The following is a 25895-nucleotide window of genomic DNA, read 5'->3' as shown; positions in this document are numbered from 1 at the left end:
GCAGCTGATGGAAGTCATTACTCACTTCATTCTCACTCACACTAACCCCTCAATCACTGCCCCAAAGGAACTCTTAACTTGTGACTGTTCTGCATTGACTGCAAAAAAGTGAGTATTTAATAACAACATGCACCACAACCTGGGACCAACCGATAATATCCAGATCCAGCCTCCTTTCTTCCCATCTACTGTAAGATGTGTGGTTAGTGTGGAGTAACACTTTCAGCGCAGGTTTGCCATTTCCACTTTGTGCCCTAAAAGTAAAGTTTCACAATTTAGTTTGGGTCCAAGCAAATACCGAAGACCCGGTCCACAAACAGTGTTCTACAGACTTCATAAACAGTCCTCGTTTGGGACAGATCCTCTTGAAAAATCCCACCATTATACTTATCATATTTGTAAATGATAATGTAAACAGTGACTCCAAAATGTTCACAGTTATTTCACAAATCATATCGCAACTGCCTTAACCGTCCAAGTAATTGCAAATCGTTATTATTTATTTTTACAAATCTCGCTGCTGCCCTAAAACAAGGGTTGGATTTTGTCCAAAATTGCTTACATTGAAAGCAATTTAAGACCGTTATGCATCCAGACTCAACTAACCTATAATTACAGCAAGTAAAACCTGTTTCAGTGTTCACAGAGCAGCTGACACTTGACAAATGGTGCCCCTCTACGTAAGTGGCTTTTTAATAATACATTTGAAGCTGCACTTGGTTCTTCCTCATACAGCTGTTTTAAAATATTGCTGAGACCGTATTTTAAATCATTTGTTTGAGATTTCAAGTAAGCTTTAAATGTTTCCCTTTAATTTCAAAGTGGATGAAGGAGTCCAGCTCTGATTTAATGTGCCCCTGCTGCCAGGACAGGTGGCCAAGACCAACAATGTGTGTGTTATTGAATGGATAAGAGCAGTATGAAGGGGGAAAGGGATTCTATTTGATGCCGCAGGCCAAATACGTGCTTAAAGAGTGAAAATCAATCATTACTTTAAGTCGGGTACAAATAAAACACAGAGTTCTTAAGATGGATTCTGATATTTCATCACTGACGTATTAAGGAGAGTATTACAGTACGTGCCCTTAGTGTTTGTATTGATTTATCAGCCGTCCGTCATTAATGCAGTCCACTTAGTGCTACGTGCTGCGTGACGATGCCAGCAGCAGAACGCTCGGCTCTTATTCAGCTTTCATTAGAGACAATTATTTGCAAAGTAGATAATGATGTAAGAAAAACATCAGACTCATTTTATTGATTTCCCTGAGGCAACCTGAGAGATTACAGCTGAGATACAGGCTCGTGAATAAAGTGGGAAAGTTCCCGAAATAAAAAGAGATAGACCAGGTTTACCTGATCTTTTCAGGCTATGCTACATGAGCCGCTAGCATAACACACAGAACCCGAACCTGTGTGTGTAGACGCCAGGTTTTCTCTTCCCTAAGTAGGAGCGATTGTATTTTGCGCAAGAAAATATATCCACTATACAGTAGTTGTCAGAGTCATAACCTCAACATGTTAGTTGACACATCATTGTCAATATCTAGAATCACTGATTGCTTTGCCGTTTTACACCCTTCATGTGTTTATATATAATCTTAAATACTAGTTCAATAGCCTTATGCTTTATATACGATACATGGGTTTAACATTAGAGAGCCTTTATTGTCAGAATACAACACATTGAGCGCTTTTCAGTGCAATGAAAACACAGCGTAAAATAAAAGGACTGCACTCAGCTGGTTAGCAGTTTGTGATAAAGTCTCAATGAAAGCTTGATAATAAACCTTAAAATGTCAGCGCAGATCATACTTAATGAGATGGTTGCACTGTTCACCGTGTCTGTTTTCTTTCTTTGCAACTTTTCTGAAAGTGCATACAAAATGTGTTAAAGTCCTGTTGCAATAATATTTATGAAATACAGATCACTGTATCTGTAACAACCTAATCAGAATCTGCTTTGCCGCATTTAAATGAGTGTTTGTGGTTATTTAAAAAGCAGTGCTCTCATCTTAAAGTACAAACGTTTGATTTAAACCCCCTCACACACCTGCATGTGTCTCTGTGCTGTTACACTCAGAGCTAAGGGGAAGTGGAAACTACTAACGACACACAGCAGAAATCTCTGGTTCTGATGCACTGCTTTTGGTCCTTGAGCCCAACTCAGTTACAGCCGAGCAGAACTCAGTCTTTGGAGTACCTGTCTGTACGTTGGCCTCAGCAAATCAGCCAATAAAAACATGAAGCAGTGTGTACCAGAGGCTGAACATCAATCACTTAAACAGGGACTCAGTTGGGACACACAGCACCATAGTTCACGTGTGTGTGTGTGTGTGTGTGTGTGTGTGTGTGTGTGTGTGTGTGTGTGTGTGTGTGTGTGTGTGTGTGTGTGTGTGTGTGTGTGTGTGTGTGTGTGTGTGTGTGTGTGTGTGTGTGAACCAGGTCCCAACAGCTGTGCATGTAGTGCATTGGGGCTGCAACATTTGGAAAAAGTAACTAATTGCGATTGTTGTGACTGATATTGCAATTTGATTTACGATTTGAAAAGGAATGATCATTTACAAAACATTATTGTCATTATCAGAAAAGACATATTAAAATAATCATGGTGTGTTTTGGGAGAGGATCTGTTCCAAACAAGGATTTTCAGATATTTTCACAGATTTTGCGTTTATCAAATATTGAGCTTTCTGTGATTTGGATATTGCACTCATCCACGTTGAGATTTTGCAACACACACACACACACACACACACACACACACACTAGGGCTGGGCGATATATCGATATTTTTTCAAAAAAGATACAGAACGAGACACTATCGTCAACATCGATCTAGTTTCGTTTTCGTTGAAAGTACAGCACATTTGTTTCAAATAATAGCCCGTTTGAGCCGCGCCTGCCACTGCCTCGCTCTCTCATACACACACACACATACACACACACACACACACACAGACACACACACAGACACACACACATTCACTCTCACTCTGCCCCGCCTTCCCGCTCACGTCACGTTTTTAAATACCCAACAGCGCGAAACATGGCGTCCCAGCAAAATGTCAATCACAACTAGGGTGACCAGATGAGATTGGCTGAAATTTGGGATGGTATTTGGATGACGATTTAGTATAATTTCGGGACAATTAGGGCGGATTCGGGATTCGGGACAACAGCTTAGATTTCGGGACTGTCCCGAATTCGGGACGTCTGGTCACCATAATCGCAGCGCAGAGCTGGTATGTAAGCAAAAGACAAATGGATCAGTAATTTGGAAATGGTTTGTTTACAAGGTATCTGACGAGTTACAGCAACAGGTGATCTGTAGGGAGTGCTTAAAATCTGTCGCTACGAAAGGGTCGAGTACGACCAACGTCTTCCACCACTTGAAGAAGCACCACAAGATGCAATATGAAGAGTGCTTAAAATTACGTGCAGCAACGCAAACTCCTAAGCTGGCTCGCAGTACCCCGAAGCAAATATCTCTTACAACTTCGTTTACAAATGCGGTACCTTACGATCGATCAAGCGACAGGTGGCGGGATATCACTCGGTCGGTGACATACCACATCGTTAAAGACATGGTGCCCATATCGACCGTAGAGAAGCCTGGCTTCATTCAAAAAATATTTAATCATTAAAAAAATATTTGAGGGAGCATCGGAGCGGCTGTCACACGGTCTGTTCAAGAAACATTGCTGCGGCTCATTTAAGATGGGCTATGCATAGACCGACTGCACGCACCCACCGTTTTGCTACGATTGCAGCATTTTGCCTTTTATTAAACCAGGCTGTTTCTACCACAAAGGCAGGCAGGCAGACTTCATATGTGACCATGTAACCTACACCCAAATGTAGACTTGAGTTTGCAATCAACAAGGCAGGTTGACGGGCACAGCGACGCAGGCAGGCTGGAAATGAAAGCACACAGCGGCACGAGTTGGAGCGCGGAAACTGTCTCGTTATTGCGTCAACAATGTCGATATATATCTTACATCGACATTCAGCTTGAAAATATCGACATATGAGTTTTGGTCCATATCGCCCAGCCCTAACACAAACACAAACACACACACACACACACACACACACACACACACACACACACACACACACACACACACACACATACTCAATGGGATTGGAAAACCATTATTTGGTCATGACTCAGTTTCCCCAGGAGAACTTGTGATAAACATTGCTCTCAAATGTCTTCACCTCTCTGATCCAAAGAAAAATGAGTTCAAAATGCAGAAGGTGAACAGCAAACCACATCTTTACACACTTTGTGTAAAGATGTGGTGTGTAAGATTATTGTTGCTGAAAGACTTTTGCAGAGTATTTACTTAGTGGTGTATTGCTTCCAGGAACAGGCGTTAGATGTGTGACTTTAATCAGAGTTTAATCACAGAACAGTTAAACAGGGCCGTGTGTTTGTTCCTGTATAAACTCCACACACACACTTTGGGTTCACCATCCTTTACTTTGATGTGTTCCCCGCCCCAACACATTCATTTTCCTAGTTTATGTTGTCTTGGTGGAAAGTTTTATCTTCCTCCCACTTTTTCATTTTGTGTTTTGTTTGAGCTGATACCCAAGTTGTTTCTGATGATTAATCAGCTTATCATCTGAGGCTGTCAGTGGCAAAAGTTATCGCTGTTAGCAGACGTACATTCACTGCTTTGAATCACTGGAACATTGCAGCCCGTTTTGTGGCTTCAGCATTTGCTTTTAATACTGGACCAGTTTCAAATATGGTTTTTCCCATTAGTCACTTAGACACAAAAACACAAACTCCTCGACCTTATCAGCTGTTATCTAACAAGTTGTATACTTTGATTTTCGTGGTTGAACAAGCCAACTCGTCACTTTAAGATGAACATAACTGTCCGATAAGCTAAATGTCCTCCTACACAACAACGTCTAGTAAAGTCTGACCAAAGGTGGTTGTATACAGCAATGCAGAAGTGATCACCATGCATCATACTGCAGTGGGTTTATTAGAAGAGATTCAGCAGCTGGGATGTGTTGCATTGTTTCTGATAAAGCTTTTGAAAACTGGGTTATTTCTGTGTGTGAGAAAACACGTTTCCTGTTCACAAGGCAGATAATCTATATGTGATTGTTGTTCTGTGCAAAAAGTGTCTTATCCCTTACAGCGGGTCAGATGGTGACCAGTTCTTCCTCACGGTTTCAGGCCAAGTACAGTGCGCCGTACCAACATCAGAGACTGCACATTGTCAGCTTGGAGATGTTTGTTTTTACAGTTTAACATGCCGAGACCTTTACTGCATCACAAATAAGCGCTATGGCACTCAGGACGCAGCATCACACTGAGAGAAGCACTTTGTGGGAGCAACCATCACACAGCTGATCACACTTATGCGACTTTTAGACTTAAATATAACGAGCAGAACATTGCTCACATTCTGTCACAATATCTCTGTTTATGTGGATGGAAGCTGTAAACCGGCTTTACATTCAAATATGTGTGGCAACTGAGCAGGAGGTTAAAGTATGTTAGCATTTAGCATTTCAACTTTCACAGCAAGTGTCGTGGTGGTTTCATGCCTGGAATAAGGTCTGTGGTCAACACAAGCTGAAGAGATTTTAACTTTTTGTTTTACGACATAAAATAAGCCAGTAAATACCCCACTGGTGGATTTAAAAACGGAGTTTGCTAACAAGTGTCTAAATGACACAACTAAACGTCATCACGCCCAACATTAGCCACATTTAGCTTAGCGGTGGTGAGGTGGAGTCACGTGACCGTGCTGTAGTTCCTTTATAGCCCAACATTAGCCACATTTAGCTTAGCGGTGGTGAGGTGGAGTCACGTGACCGTGCTGTAGTTCCTTTATAGCCCAACATTAGCCACATTTAGCTTAGCGGTGGTGAGGTGGAGTCACGTGACCGTGCTGTAGTTCCTTTATAGCCCAACATTAGCCACATTTAGCTTAGCGGTGGTGACGTGAAGTCATGTGACCGTGCTGTAGTTCCTTTATAGCCCAACATTAGCTTTTTACTTCTAATCACAAAGTGGTGTTAATATGTGGAGGTTATCCTGCTGAACAAAATGAGTAAGTTTCATAAACGTTTCTATCGTCTTCTTTTCTGCAATATTCCGAAAGCCAATGGTAAAATCCCATTGGCTTTGATGGAGCCCTTGTGATGCTAACTTCCGGGTGGGTCTACAAGAAGACGTCATTACTGTGCCACTGTTCTGGTCATAGTTTCAGCGTGTTTAAGAGCACCTGTATGGAGTCCTGTTCCTGGACCTGAGTTCCTTTCTCCCTGCGGTGGCGGTACTTCTTATTTCTGGACACTTCAGTCCTGTTTGTTTATGTGAGTCTGAGAGAGGAATCTCTCCTTTTGGCCCGGCGCTGCTCCTTCCCTCTGAGCAGCCGGGTCAAAACACTCAGGCACAGTTTGGGGGAAGCCAGCACCGTCTGAATTGCAAAGAAAACAGAAAATCCACTTCAGGCTCAGTCCGAACTTTGCGATAACACGTGATTAATCGGCTGGAATCTGCTGGCGCAATCAAATGTAGATTTAACCCCGCTCCTCCATGTAATTACGAGTTAGGGACAGAGAATATGAAGGGTGCTTTCAGGGGAAATTGTTTCACTAAGAATTTCTCCACGTGAACAAACAACTGAGAGGAAGTGTGTGCAGCGCGTCTGGGCAGAAATTGTTGACCTGTTCTGTGTAGTGAACGAACGCTCGGTTTGTTGATCTGCTCATGGCAGTGTCTGTACTGACAGTGTTTCTCTGGGGGGGAACAAACGCTGCAGACGTTTGGTGTCTGAGTCTCGCTCTGGAGGTGCTGTCTATACCTTAGGGTCTGTACAGTGCATGTTCAGCTTCTATGTTACTGGTCATGCAGGTTCACCCGACTCATAAATGTACATACTCTTACCTATGGTGATATCTGAGGGGGGGGGGCTCCTGGTCTTTAGGATTGTTTTTTAATGGGTAAAATGAGTATGTATGACATTTCTTTTCTTAGATGGTTATAGTTGTTCTTTATTTTCTTTCACTTTGACCAAGGGACATGCCAACTTTTCAAATACTGTTTGAAAGTTAGCCCACTATTGTTTCTAACTCTAGTTTCTTTGTTTCTTCATCATGTGTTGCTTGGGTTATTGATCTTTTTTATTGAAATGTACCTCTGGGCTGAGTAATATCTGTAACTGAGAGGTATTTGGGGACACTGAGCCTCTGTCTGTTAGTCCACTGCAGTTCAACTTTCAGCTGACAGGTGTATTTTCTCCCAAAAAAAACTTCCTTCCTGCAGATTTAATGAACTTTTTTAAATCTAGAGCTTTAAGTCACCATGCTAATTAGTGGTTTTGATTAAATCAACATTGCCTCAGCAGGTGCAGCTTCAGGAATGGGATCTGTTTATTTGCTGCTGTGGTTAAACAAACATCAGACTACCAACATCCTGAGTACAATAACAAGATGCCCCCGGGGGGGTTAATGATTATTTCAATCTCATTCTTTTATTGTCCTCCTTGAACTTGAAACAGTCTTCTATATCCAATACCTAAGTGTATTACTTCTGATCAGTGCAAAGTAAAATTTCTCTCTGTGACATTTTAATGACGAATGTTATACTTCTATTTTTCCTTTTGAGTTCATGTCCCTTTATCTTCAAGTTTTCTTAAGTTCATGAAATTCATTCTTAATGGATCGTCCCATCTAAAGTAAAATAGACGTTACAGGGCGTGTCTACCTTGTGATTGACTTGTTGCTACCACGGCAATGTCTGGGATTATTTGTCACAATAACCCTTTGACTGTTTAATTTTATGAAAGTGAAAAGAACGTTTTGGTCGTTTAAATATCTCTAGTCTTCAGTTGACCTGAGCTCCACCCTCTTTTGTCACTTCTGGATCCAAAAAACAAGATGAAGAGCCAAACTCAAGGCTTTAAAAAACGTATTCCACAAACCAATGAATGCGACCACCGTACTACGTCCACTTCTCATATACTTCTGATAATCTATATTAACCACTTACATAAATGTCACGCCCAAGGTAGTAAAGGATGTGCTGTAACGTCAAGCCAGTCATTCACTAATATACATCTGATATAATACTAATGTTTCTTCACTACCAAGAAGAATATCCCGTTTCCACCTGAAGCATCTTCTCCCCCCAGCTTCTCCCTCCAGAGATTAGTTGCCAGCTTTCAGTTAATGTAGCTTACAATACAAACACAGACAACACTTGAACTGAAATACTCCCGCAGCAAACTTTCTTCCTTTCCTTTTTTCCATCTCGTCTTTGGCGTCTGCCCTCTGAAAGACTCCTATCAGGTAAGACCCGCCGTCTTGGTGTCCAGCAACCAATCAATAAGAGGAATGACCTTCTGACCATGACTATGATGGATAAAGATATTCTATTTCTGTGGCAGTTTCCCCTCCACAAACCCTCCTTCACTGCAGCCTCACCTGATCTATCCTGCAGACAAGCATTTCTCCTGCTGAGCTTCATAACGGCATGGTTTCTGTTTCACTTCCAAAGTGCATCAACATCTGTCCAGGAGCATTGAATGCAAGCAGTTAAACCACCGCACAAACTGAGGAGGTCTGCTGCTTTCCCTCAGAGCGTTTAATGGAGAGTTTGAAGGCAATCAGTTACACGTCCTACTGCTTACATTACACACATATTAAACCTCAACACACACACAGCCAAGGGAAGATCTGGACCACACAACCAAGTGTTCAGGATTCTCAGCTGATGGTTTTATTCGTTTTTAACTTCCTATGTGAAAGAAATTTAACACAACACGAGTTCTTCAAATGACAAAACCATCAGTAGGAACATCTTTACCCTCTTTGATATCTGTCGTTTTACAGTTTATATCCAACAGATCAAGGTGTAAAATACTATTTGACCTGTTGCTTAATCAAATAACTAATGTTGGTTATTGATAAATGTTGGAAAAATGGCAAAAAAAACTTTGTATTTTCTGGTTTCTTTATCTTTCTAGGCGAGTATCTTGGGATTTTGGTCTCTTGGTTATCACAAACAAACACTCAAGATGTCACGTTGTGATTTAGGAACATTTGATTGGCATTTTTCACAATTTTCTGACCATTTCCAAATCAAGATAATAGCTAATAGCGGTCCTGACGTGCAAATCGGTCGTCTGACCTGGGTGAAGGGGGCGAAAGACTAACTGAACTTGATTATTATCAACAGTCGTACCAAAAAAGAAAGATGACAGGAACAGCTTTTCTTCGGTCAAATGTTGTGTTTAGGAGACAGGAAAAAAAGTAGTGAGCATGAGAAAGAATAGCTGCCAAGAAACACAAAAATAAAACAACATTACTGCAGCAGCAATTCAAAGTTTCACTTACACAGTCCAAATAAATCACCCATGCTGAAAGCAGGACTCGTTCAGTGTTTCTGGGACACGTTTCTGGGGCCTCGAGCCAGACTTTGAGTCACGACTCATCAGAACACAAATAGCAGAGAGGAGGAAACAGAGCGAGTCTGTAAGTGAGATGTATCCGCGGTTCAAAAGGCCACCAAATTAGTTAACGGAGCAGACAGACCATTATCAGCTGCACAAAACACTCCTCCTCAGTGTGTGTGTGTGTGTGTGTGTGTGTGTGTGTGTGTGTGTGTGTGTGTGTGTGTGTGTGTGTGTGTGTGTGTGTGTGTGTGTGTGTGTGTGTGTGTGTGTGTGTGTGTGTGTGTGTGTGTGTGTGTGTGTGTGTGTGTGTGTGTGTGTCAGATGCAGGGAATGAGACAGTGAATGGTGGTTCATTTTGTTTTATAATCCCAGTTTAAAGACTCGTCCATCACCCTGCAGCTGTGCGTTGCATTGTGGGAGATTTCAGTTGCCATAGAAGTGGACAAGCCATGGGTAAAGGGAGGACAGACTGATTGAGGGGGAGAGGAGATGAAGAAGAAGGGAGACGAGGAGGAGAGGAAATAAAGAAAACACTGAGGAGAGAATGTGCACGCAGAGCAGGATGGATGTCAAGAAGGTGGAGCAGTGAAGGTGTTTAAAGATGGTAGTGAGATATCAGCCGGATAACACATGAAAGGGGAGGAGGTGTGAGCAGTGGAATGAAGGGGGGAGGAGAGGGGGAGTAAAAGAGGGTGAGATTCCCAGTGTGGCTGAGTGCCAGACTGACCAAAACCACGTAGAGCTTCTTGGAAAATCTCTTCTTGTTCTTTCTCATTCTTCTCTATCTCTCTGATTCTGTACCACACACACACACACACACACACACACACACTGGCATGAGGCCAAGCACCACAGCCACAGAGGGGCTCAAACGTTCCCTTTTTATCGTCTCTAAAACGAGGGAATTCTCCCTCAGCCCTTTGGGGACAGCAGGTAGTGAAAACTGATTGTACTCTGACATGTGACTTCTTATAAACGCTGGTGAGGAAGTCTTTTTATAGTTTGTATTTTGAAGAAGAGAAACACAGGGCAAATCATCGCTTCGCCTCCGGTATAAATGCACCGTAAGAGTGAAAAACACTTACAGATCAAAGTAGAAAGGTCAGATTAATAAATAATTAAAGGCACGTATGTGAAATTAAAAATACAATAATAAGATATAGTAAAAAATAAATAATAATTATGAAATCATTTTAAGTTTGTAGGATTAAAATAAAATAAAAAGATAAACTCAAATCAATAAAGATAAACTCAAATCAATAAAGATAAACTCAAATCAATAAAGATAAACTCAAATCAATAAAGATAAACTCAAATCAATAAAGATAAAGATAAAGTCAAATGAAAATAAAAGTGCAGTAACCATTTTAGCGCTCATTTATGACTCAAAAGTACATTTAGCTCTCACAACGGCTCAGAATCAAATAAAAGCACTGAACTAAATCCTCCTTCCTCTTACCCTCACTCTTTCCTTTCCAAATGAACAGAAACAGTTCAGGCCGTCACTTTTCTTTTTGTTTTACCAAAAATAATTTCCGCCCTGCTGTCCATCATCCCGTCAGCGACTCCATCATCGAGCGCAGTTCCTCCAGCACCATCTGTTCAAACAGGCTGACATTAAGACTTCATAAAACACCGGCTTTATTTGTTGTTACAGTAAATAGATAAGATCGTAATGTTACCGACTCTGTGTGCCTGTGGACGTTGTGTTCTGTACAGTGAGTGAAGAAAGACGTTCATTTATTTATCCTGCATCCATCACAGCCGCTTCTCAAATGTCATTCAGGCCTGAATTCGGTCCTAATCCAATGAAACCACGTCTCTGTTTGCATTCTTCTGCTGGTTTTGAAACTTTCTTTTCTACACAAGATTATTGACCTCCTGTGGAACATTTTGATCCTTTTCCTTGAACCAGACGCTCACAGCAGGTCAGGTTAACAGCGTTGGAACTCAAAAAAGTAAATACCAACCAGCCGTAACTCGTCCTGCTGTGTTTTTGGACCGGTCTGTCATTCTTACACACTTTCTACATCTTTAATACGCTCTCTGTCCGTCCAGTGGATCAAAAAACACGTCCCTGGCCTGAAGAAATTGTAGGATTGTTGGAAAACAGAATGCAAATCGTTGGAAAGACAATCGTAAATCTGGTCTTTAGAAAAAGATGTGATGTGATTCAATGTTTCCTTAAAACTTGAAAATGTGTGAGGTGATTTCCCCTGACTTTAACCAAAAAAGATCAGCATACACACACATAAGTAGTGGAACACACACTTCTATAATTAGGAACATGCATTCAAGTGCAATTCCACTTGTAGCATTAAAAACATTTGCACTGTTGCACAACCACACACACGCACGCACACACACACACTCACACACGCACGCACTCACACACACACACACACACACACACACACACACTCAAATCACTGTGTTGACTTAACCCATCTGGTTCTGATTGTGGTGAGATGATTGAGATGTTTGTCGTTGCTTGGCAGTGTAACCAAGACACCCCCCCCCCCCCCACACACACACACACACACACACACACACACACATGCATTGAAAAATAGTGACATTTGCTGACACACACACACTCACTTACTCATTCGTTTACCCTCTCTCACACACATCCAGAGCTTTGACCCTTTAACGTATTGATAATGTTCAGATTTAACACACAGCAGATGCTCAGAGTCATTAGACCCTAATATGTGGTTCAGTGACGCAGCAGCTGGATCTATACATCTGTAATACATGTAAAACAGCAGAGTTGTATTTGGTTATTTCATTTAGAGCTTGTTTCTAAAATTGGGCACAAAAACCTCTTTACTAAAGGACCTTTTATTTGCTTGTCCTGGAGCTTTATGGTCCGTACACATTTCCATTCGCATCTTCAAAACCATTTTGGGTTATTTACATAAGCTGAAGGCGTGCTCAAACACACTTGCTGCGAGTTAAAAAAAAGTTGAACTCCTGGAAGGCAGCATCTCCTGATCATCTTTTATGAGTATGTTATGTACCATCGAGTATTGGTTTATTTCAACAACTAATCAATCCATAGCCTGTCTGAGGTTGCAGGAACATCCCCAAATAATCAACACTAATTTGGATGTTTTGGTTCCTTTTAATCAAAGATTGGACATAATGGAAGTTAACTGTTCATTCACATTAGCTGTTGTGTGTTACGGACATTTTCAGCAACACATATTTAGCAATATAATGGAAATTCTAGCAGTCCCCAAAGATGATCCATTTTAACACATAGGGACTTAAAAGAGAATTGCTTTCATGCTTTGATTCAATCCTAATCTCCTGAGCTGGCTTCATTGCTTTCCAAACAGCTCTGTTTGTGTTTGGCCGCTCTGATGCAGAGTGCTCTCAGATGCTGCCGTCCTGTGGGAACTCGACTCTGAATAACTAGAATAGAATTACTAACTTGGGTCCTCTCCTCTCATTTCCCACTCCTACCTCTTTCGCAAATAAAGCTTTCCCATAATAGTGACTAAGAGTTCTTTAAGGAGAGAAAGCGAAAGTTAGAAGTGCATCTGTTTTTGTTTTGCCCTCCTCCCTATGAGCTGGAAGTGAACACTGAGCCTACTTAAATAGATGCAGAAATGTATTTCTATATAAAGATTACCATGAAAGTTGAATCTTGTTTTGACGAGAGCATCACTTATAGAGTTTAACAGAGTTTAACAATCGTTTGCTTTGTTTTCAGAGAAATTTGACACTACCTTTACTTATTTTTCTTTACATATTGCATTTACAATCACTGTATTACTCTATTAAGTGATTTGATCCCTTTCTGTGGTGTTCTTTATTACTTTCCCAGGAAAACCCCCCCCCAAAACAGTCACTGCAGGTCTCACCGGTCAATGCAAGCTCTTAAAACTCTCTCAAAACAAGGAAAACATGACTCAATCTACTCTAATATAAATGCACTTTTTGATAAAACAGCAGAATAAAGTATCTTAAATTATAAGAAATCTGCAGGAAACACATCCAGAAAAGATTGGCCTGAAATTGAAAAACACCCCGCTATTTAAACACGCCACATGTGAGGAGCAACAGAAAGACCAGACTTACATCTCAAGAAGGCCTTGAATTCACATCTAAAATATTTAATGGATGGAGCAAAACTGGAGCAACGATCCGACAGAACTGTCAGGAAGTGGGAGGGTTCAATCAGTCAAACCTAAAACCTGGTGTTAAGTTGCTCTTTAAATATCTCAACCCTCTGGACAGATCCTTAACACCCACCAACATCTGGCTTTTGTCTTCAGTGGTAAAGGTTCCCTTCAATATTCATTCCCGGGACAAATGAGTGTGCAGCTTTATCAGTATTTATCGCTCAAAGCCCCGAACATCAGTTATGGAAGACTGGACACCATCATCTTACCCATCATTAAGACGTACTGTTTATTATCCAAAGAGTGGTGCAGGAATCAGTCCTTCACTTGGAAATGAATCAGCATTTTAACTCTTCCTGTTCCCTATTCTCGTCACCACGCCCAGCATTAGCCTCCTTTAGCTTAGCGGTGGAGATGTGAGGTCATGTGACCGTGCTGTAGTTCCTTTATAGCCCAACATTAGCCTCCTTTAGCTTAGCGGTGGTGACGTGAAGTCATGTGACCGTGCTGTAGTTCCTTTATAGCCCAACATTGGCCGCCTTTAGCTTAGCGGTGGTGACGTGAAGTCATGTGACCGTGCTGTAGTTCCTTTATAGCCCAACATTAGCCGCCTTTAGCTTAGCGGTGGTGACGTGAAGTCATGTGACCGTGCTGTAGTTCCTTTATAGCCCAACATTGGCCGCCTTTAGCTTAGCGGTGGTGACGTGAAGTCATGTGACCGTGCTGTAGTTCCTTTATAGCCCAACATTAGCCTCCTTTTGCTTAGCGGTGGTGACGTGAAGTCATGTGACCGTGCTGTAGTTCCTTTATAGCCCAACATTGGCCGCCTTTAGCATTAAAGCATGGAAACATGTCACCGCGGAAGCACAACATACAAATATGAAGCTGAAAATGCTCCTATAAGTCCAGCAGTGGCTCAGTCAGTAGGGGCTTGGACTGGGAATCGTAGGGTCGCCGGTTCAAGTCCCCAAACAGACCTGAAATATGGAAGGTGGACTGCTACTTGGAGAGTTAGTCCCAGTTCACCTCCTAGGCCCTGCTGTGGTGCCCTTGAGCAAGGCACCGGACACTTCTAATCCCCCCTCCCCATTGCTCCCCGGGCGCTGCACAATAGCTGCCCACTGCTCCTAGTACTAGGATGGGTTAAATGCAGAGGACCAATTTCACTGTGTGTGCTCTGCTGTGTGCATGTATGTGACTAATAAAGAGGTCTATCTGTCTATCACAAAGTTTAATGTATAGAATCACATTCAATGCAATGTGTTTCTATCATGTGGATGTATGTGTGTATTCTGTAGGTGGTTTGTGTGTTTTAAGCATCTAATGACAAACATTGAATGTCAGCCACATGTCGTAATAATAGTGCTGAACTGTTTTGTTCTGTTAGGACGATTAATCATTCGTGAAACAATATACACAGTGACAGGATGGAATTAAAAATGGCTAAAAATGAGAAACACAAATAAATACAGATATAATGATCTGTGCACACCTCGAGATCAGTACACACAGGACGCACAGAGGAGGAGAGGGGATGGAAGTCGTCAGGGTAATGGGCAGAGATGTTATCCTGCAGTGTGTCACTGGAGCGTTGCTCAGAAACAAGCCTGAGGCTTCATAACTTTGAGATTCAGCCAAAACATCTGGACCCTCTGATAGAGACACATTGCACAAATATAAAAAGCTGCTCACAGTATGAGGGTTTCAGTTCAGATTCATGGAGTTCATCATGTTTCTCCAAGTCAAATTATATCAATTATAACATTGTGTAAGCTGCTTTCAAGAGATAATGAGAAACACACAGAACTTTAATGTAGTCAGGGTTGTTATTTGTGTGTGTGTGTGTGTGTGTGTGTGTGTGTGTGTGTGTGTGTGTGTGTGTGTGTGTGTGTGTGTGTGTGTGTGTGTGTGTGTGTGTGTGTGTGTGTGTGTGTGTGTGTGTGTGTGTGTGTGTGTGTGTTCGTACTGTTGCTTTGATTTTTAGTAACTTCAATGTGGTATGAAAGTCTGAACTGATAAGAAATAATGCACTTTCATTGTGACATCAGTTCTGTCAATGTGTGACATTTCCAGAGAAAGTAGACCCACAATGCAGTACGAATATGGCCCCTGTGTGATTACAACTGCCATTTGGATCCTAAAAAAGCCATTCTAACTATTTACTGCTTATGTAATCCTGCTGCTCTCCAGGCCTGGTGGAAAGAAAGTAGTTCCTGCATGAAACTGCCTCAGTGCTTCCTTCAGAGCAGCACGGCACACTTGTTACCTCAGATCCTTATCGGTGCTACTTGCCCGTGCGTCAGTGTAGTTATCGGGGCTGTTTAGTGACACAGTCCACCCACCCCCCATATGAAGTCACCCAGAGAACCAGATCACAGCGAAGCCAACATGTGGTTTGAGTTAGCATGTCAGCAACAAGCCTCCATACGTGGGCTGTTTTGTGTAGACCCTCAGCACGACGGTCAGTGTAGCTTACAGTAACAATGTGTGTGTGTGTGTGTTAGAGCTAATTGTGTGTGTGTGTGTGTGTGTGTGTAGTTCTAATCCTACAGCAGGAAGTAGGGGTCAATTAAAAAGTCAGCACAGTGCGTCTCTGGAGACTCGACCCAAACAAAGTCCTTGCTGAACTTCTTTTGTTTGTTTCAATTATTCTGTAAACTCTTAATTCTGTTTGTTCTGCTTTATTCTCCTTTCTCCACACGGTCTCAATATTTCTGATCGATCTTTATATTTGAGAATATATTCTGCCTGTACAGAAACCAGGTGGAGGTTTTGGCTTCCGTCAGAGATTATCTGGCAGCATCTCAGGAACCAGAGCAGCTATTTTCTGCTTGTTGATTTCCATCACAACATCTGACACGGTTTTCCCTCTTTGATCCAGGTTCCAGGTTACTGACTCACGCTGAAGAGTTCCTCTGAAAAGCTGTTTGGATTTGTGATATGAATCGTGAACTCATTTTCTGATTGAACAGATTGACGCTGGTCTAACTGAAGCTGAAGTGAAGCAGACTAAACATGAAGCACATGAGTGAGTTAGGAGTGAACACGAGGAGCATGCTTTAGGATGGCTGTGATAAGGCAAAGAACGTTGATAACATCAGAAGTTAGAGTGAATAAAACCATGGAAACATGTTACCCAGCGCTGTCACCTTTTCTTCTTTTAAAAATATTTTTTGGAGCTTTTTGCCTTTAATCGGATAGGACAGTGGAGAGTGACAGGGAAGTGGGAGAGAGAGTCGGGGTGGGATCCGGAAAGGACCACGGGTCGGGAATCGAACCCGGGTCGCCGGCATACGGTGCAGGTGCCCCAGCCAGTTGCACCACGGCCGGGGCCGCGCTTTGTCACCTTTAATCATCATTTGTGTTTATTAGTGTTCACTCAATCAGTGAATTGGCTGAAAATTGTCATTCTCTGAGTAAAGTATTGCTATAAAATATTTATGACATACAGTACAGTACTTTCTTTCAACATGGATTTTATTGAGTTTTTTCAGACAATAAACAGCAAACACAGCATAAACAAGCAACAGTACATTGTGCTTGTGACCTAGAGTTTTAGGAAAGTCTGTGTGTTATGGACACAGCCGGTGACTGACCAATACATAACATTCATAGTATTTTGTTTAACAGGAATCAAGGTTTATAGAATAAGCGTTCCCAATAGTATGTGAGTAGGGTATGCGGCGGCAGTGGTTCATTCTGAAGGGACTTTGGACCTAAGGGTCGATGGTTCACGCCCCGATCGGACCAAGAAATATGCAATCATGCTCTTTCAAGATATATTTTAACCGTTTAAACCCTCTTACAGTGTCCGTTTGTCCTAATACAAATCTCAATCTCTCCATCCCATGAATGTCTGTAATGGATTTGATCCAATGGTCTACTGTAGGAGGTTCAGCTTGTAACCACTAAGGAGTAATTGCTTTTTTACAGCGAGGTATCTGTCACTCCCTCTCATCTCTCCTGGTAGGGACTACACATGAGAAAGGGATCTGTAACCCCAGAATGTGTTGCATAGTTCTCCAGATATCAGTCCACAATAGAGGTGTCTTTTGAGATGCGTTCTGTACTGGTGTATTGGTCGTCCTTCCAAACCGTGTCCTTCCCGATCTGTTCGTTTGGACATTGTGATATTGAGATATCCAGGTTCAAGCCGAAGCCACATCCCGTGTAATCTGCAGAGAGCAAACTGTATCTGAAACTGCTTGGTCATCACTTGGTTAAATAAACTAATTGAGCGATTGCCATCAGAACTTGATTTAATTCCCCGACCCGTCAGACGTCCTGGTTGGTGGCTCTCAGTCCTCGGGGACCCTGTGTTTGTTGGTGCAGCGATATATTTACCAGCTCCGAGCTTCTCAGTGCTCTGATGCCCTGAAGACGTGCAGTCTGACGATAAATGGCAGGATGGATGGATTATTTATTTGTCGGGGGTCGAAGGTCACAGCATGGCAGTGCGAGTTGGCACGGGCTGATGTTCCCAGAGATGGAGCGACCCGCGTCTTTAAATTTACCCGACCTCTGAACTGTTGGATTCGTGGAACTGGACGCACCGAGTGGGTGGTGTTAGTCCTCAGGATTTATTTCAACCCTGAACTTCTAGAAACCCACAACTCACTTTGAGGTCAAATAGTTTTTGTTCTTTTTCAGAATTTGTTTGCTATTTATAGTTGGGTTTCAGATTTGATATATCTAGTTCTGTTTATGTGAGAGCAAGGTATACTGTCTGAGAAGTATGCAGCCACACATACAAGCAGAATACAGGGGTAGGGAACTGTAGAGATGGCCGGGATCTTGTTTCAGTTTGGATTCATTTAAAGGATAAGGATTTTCTTCAGTTTTCAGCGTAATGTACCTTTGCAACTTCTTACATTTTAAACAAATATTTACAAATTGTTGTTTGTTATTGATTTGGATCGGAATTCTAAAGTCCAATTTAAACCTTGTCTTTATTTCCTCTCTTTTTTCTGACTTTCCGTTTGTATTTGTTCCCCTCAGCTGGAGAAGGTCATTCAGAGGAGTGTGAAGCCGGGCGCCCCTCACACACCGTCACATGTCGTTCAGAACCAAACGGCCGCCATGCTGGAGATAGGAACAAACCTGCTCACACACACCGCAGAGCAAACTCGCAAACTCAGCGTGGTGGAGGCTAAGGTACCGGGGCGTAACCCCCTCACTGATCTCTTCTCCTCAAAGCAGAATTCATGGATTTGATGTTTGATTCCTCTCCTCCAGGTGCTGAACCAAACCTCCCGGATAGAGATCCAGCTCCTGGAGAACTCTCTGTCCACCAACAAGCTGGAGAAGGAGCTGCTGCTGCAGACCTCCGAGATCAGCCAGCTGCAGGACAAGAACAGGTGGGGGGGGGTAACTCTATCTTTAGCATCCACCTCAGAAAATGTGCTTTCTCTGGCGGACGCTAAAGAAGACTGGCGCTCAAACAACGCATTTCAGGTCTATTCTGAGCTTTTTATATAAAGTGTGTGTTGAATCTCCACTTATAATATATTAAAGGACCCTCTGTCTTTCAGTTTCATAAGGGAGTTTCACTACTTTCAAACAGAAATAGAGCTTTTGTTTTGGTTTCTTACTTTTATTCTTAAAAAACGCTGTGAAACACAAAAACTTCACAATTTCAACTTTGTATTCAGAGTATATCACCAACACACACAGTCTGCATGTAGCTGTGGACAAAATCATTCATCTGCAATGACACACTCACACAAACACTCGAACACACACTCCTGCTGCAGAGACCGCAGCAGTTATCAGCGGCTCCCCATCACTCTCGTCTCCCTGAGCTGAGGCTGTGGTGCGGTTCGGCATGTTTTACAGATCAGAACCTGAGCATGTGTTGCAGCTCCTGATGTGACCACTCTCTCACCTCTGGATGTGAGATGTATCACTCTCAGTGTAACAGAGCCGCGCGCCTTCAGCACAAACTCAACCTCGGCGGCTACAGTTTGGTTAGAGAAGCCACACAGATCTCACCTTACACGCCTGGGTGTGAAGGAACGGATATTCACAATTTACTGAAATACAGGAGAACAGAGGAGCCTGAACTCCATACAGAGCTGAAAGTCGTGGTGAAGTGGCCGGGGCGTGAATTGTTGCCACTAGCACACATGCTGGTAGGTTTTTAAGAGACACATTGTGAGTTATTCTGGGAAACTTTGGAGAAGAAGACATATTTTCCCAGCCGCCTCCTGCAGACCCCCCTCGGTGTGTTCTGATCTGGACATGAATCCTCTCTCAGTCCCGTCCTTCGTCAGGTTTCATTCATTTGGCCGCTGTGGTGTTGACCTAACTGTGGGTCGGGTCTGTTTCCTGCAGCCCGCTGCTGCTTCAGCTGCACTGATAACGGGCTGCGGTCCGCCCGGGCAGAAAGAATGATGGTCGGGGTATTAATCTTTGTTTCACGGTTTTACGGCGTCTTTAACAAGAGCGAGTAACTCAGGAGTTCTGCTCCATTACAGACAGATTTGTAGAGCAAATATTTGGGATTTCTGTCCTCCCGCCGGCACACACAGGCCGTTAAACTGATACCATGCATTCCAGGAGTTATTTTGTGATGACTCAGTCATTTACTCTCCCTCAGCCTCCTCCAGTTCTGCTTAGTATTTCCTACATTTCCCAGAATGCCTTTATGCATCTTTGCTGTATTGAAGCCAAGGGCTAGAGAAATGCAGTCTGTTTTACGAGGAGAGTGGAGTTGTTGTTAATTACCAGGTGGAAAATGTCTCAGATTTTTAGAAGTGATTTATGCCCCTTTTTTCCATAATTTGTCCATTTGAACCTGATATTGGTGAACTGCAAACGTCCAGGGGACCTTATTTATGATCCATATTTATTTTATTCCTAGAATCTGATCAGATTTGGAGGGCAATTCAGCAAGGAATTTGCTTTGGTGCATTCATAAACATAGTAGGAGAAAATAAAATGAAAAACACACAACTCTAGAAATATTATAAAAACTATTAAACAAATTGTAGAAAAAAATCTGATAAAATTATGAAAGTACAGAAATTAAAACAAAGAAAGATCTGTACAAATGGAAATGAAGTCCGCTGAAGAAGGATGTTTCTTATCTCTGATGCAAATAAAAACATTTGTTTCCTTTAAAAGCTGTGAGATAAAATATTCAGATTTAAAGTAAAATGATGTCTTCTTACATTTTAAGGATTGTCAGGATAACTTTGTGAATCACAATTATTTCGGGCGGGGTAATCCTGACATTTTCACAATGTCCCAGACCTAATGTTATGTTTATGTGATGTAAAGTGAAAACCTTATCTCTGAATCAGCTGTTTGCTATCTTTCTCCCTTTGATATCTAACAGTCGTTTGGAGAGTAAGGTCCAGATGTTGGAGTCTCAGCAGAAAGGAGAGCTGGAGGACATGAAGCAGGAGAAGAACCAGCTGCAGGTACAGAACACAAACCCCGTCAGCAGGAGTTTACGGTGTGGCATTAAACTGTAACTACATAAGTATGATTACTTTATGTGAGAATCATACTGTGCTTTACAGTCATGAGCTCTCTGGATAAACATTGAACACATAGTAGATAGGCTAAGATGTGAAAAGTAAAAAGCCATAAAGATGGAAAATGATCCCTAAAATAACCAGAGTTACGTGATTGATATAAATCTTCCCTCTCAGTCGGTGGTCAGGACTCAGATGGCGGCCATCGATTCTCTGGAGCGTCAGCTGAAAGTCGCCAGCAGTAACAACACGGCTCTGCAGAGACAGCAGGCGCAGCTCATGGAGTCCGTGCACACACTCATCACCATGGTGGCTACTACAGGTACACACACACACACACACAGCTATGTCCGAACTGTACTCACATCTGTTAGTAATTTGGACCTGTCCTTACCAATACCCTGAGCAGCAGACTGTACAGCAGGTGCAGGTTTTGTCCTAATGTTCCTTTCATCTCTCTTATTGAGTTTATTCTAGAACAGCATTATGCAATAAAAATGCCCCCCCCCATGATAGAACAAACCTACTTCCTTTCCAGAAACGAGATCTGTTTGATGTTACTGCATTTACTTCCCTTTCTCTTTAGACCATATCCTCGTAATGAAATGAGGTGTATGAGAACACTCGCTTTGCCTTTCTGTTTGATCTGACCTATACTTGTGTGTGTGTGTGTGTGTAGGGTCACCCCCCAAGGAGCGGATGTGGAGAGATTGTGCAGATGTTTATAAGGCGGGTCACTCTGTCAGCGGTCTGTATACCATCTACATCGGCAACAACACTGAACCTATGCAGGTAACACACACACACACACACACACACACACACACACACACATACATACACACATTGTGTGTGTGTGTATTTGTTTTACTTTCAACTCAACTTGAGCAGCTTATATCTTCTCCTCTCGTTCAGGTGTTCTGCGACATGGAGACGAGCGGCGGAGGCTGGACGGTCTTCCAGCGGAGGTTCAACGGCAGCGTGGATTTCCAGAGGAGCTGGAGGGAGTACAAGATGGTGAGTTCAGGACCAGAATAAACATCAGGATACTAAAAAGTTCTAATCTAACCCCCCCCCTCCTCTGGTCCTGCAGGGTTTCGGGGACGTGTTAGGGGAGCACTGGCTGGGGAACAAGCTGCTGTTCCTGCTCAGCGCTCAGCGGCAGTACTCTCTGAGGGTGGAGCTCCGGGACTGGGAGGGGAACTCTGCACACGCTCAGTACGACCGCTTCAGCCTGAGCAGCGAGAGGCAGCAGTACAGGTGAACAACACACACACACACACACACACACACACACACACACACACACACACACACACATACTGAAGAATATTGAGATCAGTGGTTCTCAAATGGGGGCGTAGCAGCGGTACAGCTGAAAACACGGAGAAAGGAGTTACAAAGAAAGTGAAAACAGAGCGTACGCAGAGCTGGGAAAGAAAGCTTTGGAGCTGCTTTTACCTTTTCGGTTCCAGATATGTATGTGAGGCCAATGAATTTGAAAATGAAAAATGTCGTATTATTTTTTGAAATGATTATTTTAGGCAAAAGTGATCATTTTGAAGAAATAGTTGGAAATTCCCAAAAATTCAAAATTGGAAAGAAAGTTGGGAGACAAAAAGTGTGAATCTTGTAAAAGAGGATTATTAGGGCCACATGAAGGAGTTAGAATAATGAGAAAATAGCTGGGACACTTTTAGAACAAAAGCACAGGCAGGAACATCCATCTTTTATTTCCTCTGAATTCTCTTGTTGTTTGATGGTTGTTCTGACAGAGAAGGGCCAAACAAATCACTGTTAGTTCAGTCATAGGAGTTCTGATCCAAACTGCAATGCTCCAGCACAGGCAGCTATCTTTGAACCAAATCACCAAAGCATGAGGATGTAGAAAAGACTAAATCGCTCATGCAAATTAAACTTTTACCTCAGTACACTGACCAAAGCACTGTACTGAAGTACCATTCTTATGGAATTGTACATAACTCCAATTTTCTTTAATCCATACTTTCTTCACATTTCAGAGGGATCTCTTTACATAATCTGTCGATATGTCTGTACAGTATTCACTTCCTGAACTGTTTACTCCTCACACCTGTATTCACGTACAGAACAGAACAGTGATTAAAATGAATCGTTGATAAGGATCGTTATATTTACTCTGTCCTGTTGCACAGCCCTGTTAGATTAGAAGGGAGCGCTGCGGGCCGCCGACCCAGGGTGATAAATAAAGTTTTATCTTACCTACACACGTCATGCATTACCTCCCACACACTACACCTGCTTATGGTCCACACGCAGCTCTAAAAGTCGCCTTCCCCCCTCCCCACCTCAGGCTGTATCTGCGAGGCTACAGCGGTACAGCGGGGAAGCAGAGCAGCCTGACCACCCACGGGACCGGCTTCAGCACCAGAGACCAGGACCACGACAACTGTGACCACTGCAAGTGTGCCCTCATGCTGACCGGAGGTACGCCACTACCCTCCTCCTCTCCTTCTTTTACCTCGCCTGGTCTCCTCTCCTCTCCTAGTTTTCTTTCCTCCTCTCCTGTTTGCTCAATCCTCTCATCTCCTTTCTTTCATCTCCTCTCCCCTGCTCCTTGTTTCCTCTCCTCTTTCCTTGTCTCCCTTCCTCTCCCCTCTGGTGCTTATCCAGCTCTTTCCGATGCTTTGGAGAGTCAAAAATCCATTGAGTCATGAGAAAAAGTAATGACCATGTATTAATTTTGGCCAATATTCATTATGATTCTATTTTCTTAGGATGGTATTTCACTAAAGAGACTCTCCCCTCTTCCCCCTCTCCCCCCTCAGGCTGGTGGTTTGACGCCTGTGGTTTCTCTAACCTGAACGGTATTTACTACACCGTCGGCCACAACATCAGGAAGCTCAACGGCATCAAGTGGCATCACTTCAGGGGGCCCAGCTACTCCCTGCGCTCCACCTCCATGATGGTACGGCCCTACGACTTCTAACATCACCCCTCACCTCCATGATGGTACGGCCCTACGACTTCTAACATCACCCCTCACCCCCACGATGGCACGGCCCTGCATCATCCTTCCTCCTCTGCAGTACTACGACCCAAAAGCATCCAATAATGCCTCTCTTGTTGTGTGAAACTTCTAAAAACACCCCTCGGCTCCAACATGGTACAACCCTGACTATCCCTCAGATTTACAGCCGTAAAGTGAAAGCCCCTCCGCCTCAGATTTATGTTCCTCAAAGTCTTGCTGGATATATTATTTTGTGTCTCCTCTATGAGATGTGGTTTTAGTAACGGATCCTGGACCCATGGGGTTGGGCTGAATATCAAGTTGGATGTTTTTTTCATCCAAAGCACTCTGACAACAACTCTGGATTTTTAGGACCCCATATTTAAATAAGGGCTCTTTCCGAGACGTCTTTTTCCCGATGTAAGTCAACGGGGAAAAGACTTGTTGTACTGACACTGAAGTAGGGGGTTTGTCTCTACCACACACAAAGGTGAGGCCATCAGAGAGAGGCGAGAGATAAACAGCCTCACCGTCTCACCTCCGGAGAACTGACCAGTCACTGCTTTACAAACCGTCCGACGCAGCCCCCACCCTCGCAGTGAACATGGAAGTGGTGTCTGAAGACCTTTAGCCCCTCTGATGGCAGCTTTGTGTTTCAGCCTTTCTGACTTTGACCGTCTCTTGCATTGGAAACAGTTTCATCCTCAGACTTCAGAACACCTGCAGGAGGAAACCATGGAGGTCATCTTCTGTGACCTGGAGGAGAGTGCTTCTCTGTCCGACTGCGAGCAATGTGCCAACTGAAGAAGAAAAAACACCGGTAGTGTCACCAAAGATTATAGGAGCTTGAGTTGATACGAGTGTTTCAGAATAAGACCAGGAGACTTCTGGAATATGAAGAAAGACAAATAAAGCAAAACGTTTGGATGAAAAAAGTCAGCTCTTTATGACTTTATGAAGGAGACTGATGAATAATTGAAGTACAATGAGACAAGCACCTGGACGTTATGGTTGGAGCTATAAAACAGGAAAATACACCATAACGTCAAGCAGTTTGAATCTTTATGATCAGAAATCACTTCTTTTTTAAATCTGGGAACACTTTAAATCTCACTGGAGAAAAGAAAGTAGTGAACACTAAGTCCAAACTGAAAGTGTCTTAATTGGTGCTCAGTGTTGGAAATAAAGTCTGGATTAGGAGCAAAGAGCAGGAACGTCTGCACAGAGTTCAACACAACAGTCGTTGAAATATTTAGATCTGGTACAAAGTAGTAGACCGGACATTTCCCAGCTTCCAGTGCTCGTTTATCCGTCATACGCTGTGAGTACAGTTTAGTTTGGACAACAGTCACAGGGGTTATTGAAACTTAAAAACTGAAGTGCACGATGTTCAGATGGAAAGTGTTTGGTTTGAGCAGCTGATATTCTGGTTTTATATCCTGCGGCATTCACCTTCAAAAGCCATGATTACAGTTCTTCAGAGAGAAGAATACGTTATTAAAATGCACTTTATGGAACAGCCGGTGGTGGAGTTCAACAGATCTTTACTCTCTTTGTTTCAGTGTGTTGTTTGTTGTTCTGTTTCAAGATACTGCAAATAAATGTCACCTTTTCAGGCTTTTATTCACTGAGCATGTGTAGCAACCAACTGTAAACAGTCTGCAGCGTGTTGTACAATAACGTCTCTGCCAATGTTGATGAAGCCCGTCTGATTTGGAACAAAATCAGCTTTCCAAAAGTGATTTCATAAAGATTCACTGATGGCATTTTGTCTTTTGTCTTTCTCTTTTTATAAAACGTATATTGATAAATAATCTCAGAGGTCATTTATTCAAACTTAACATCCAGAGAGAAGAAGTCA

At 42.7% G+C, this 25895-nt stretch overlaps 1 protein-coding gene across 2 annotated transcripts in view; it reads left to right on the top strand.

Annotated features, from left to right (window-relative positions):
* The window catches only part of angpt4 (angiopoietin 4), a 39748-nt gene extending 13960 nt beyond the window's left edge, over positions 1-25788 (top strand). The window contains exons 2-11 of one of the 2 annotated variants that reach the window (XM_063909789.1): positions 18563-18718; positions 18800-18921; positions 20904-20988; positions 21223-21367; positions 21725-21837; positions 21961-22062; positions 22139-22305; positions 23378-23511; positions 23853-24026; positions 24071-25788. In XM_063909789.1, the coding sequence (XP_063765859.1) occupies positions 18563-18718; positions 18800-18921; positions 20904-20988; positions 21223-21367; positions 21725-21837; positions 21961-22062; positions 22139-22305; positions 23378-23511; positions 23853-24013 (1185 nt within the window). In that variant the 3' untranslated portion in view covers positions 24014-24026; positions 24071-25788. Of the gene's footprint in view, positions 1-18562; positions 18719-18799; positions 18922-20903; positions 20989-21222; positions 21368-21724; positions 21838-21960; positions 22063-22138; positions 22306-23377; positions 23512-23852 lie in introns of both variants that reach the window. The other variant, XM_063909788.1, reaches the window with a different exon arrangement.
* The last annotated feature ends 107 nt before the right edge of the window (positions 25789-25895 follow it).

Source organism: Eleginops maclovinus, chromosome 20 (genome assembly GCF_036324505.1).
Source record: "Eleginops maclovinus isolate JMC-PN-2008 ecotype Puerto Natales chromosome 20, JC_Emac_rtc_rv5, whole genome shotgun sequence".
NCBI classification, from domain to species: domain Eukaryota; kingdom Metazoa; phylum Chordata; class Actinopteri; order Perciformes; family Eleginopidae; genus Eleginops; species Eleginops maclovinus.
The sequence above is the reverse complement of the archived record's forward strand: the minus strand, read 5'-3'. Positions and strand labels throughout refer to the sequence as shown.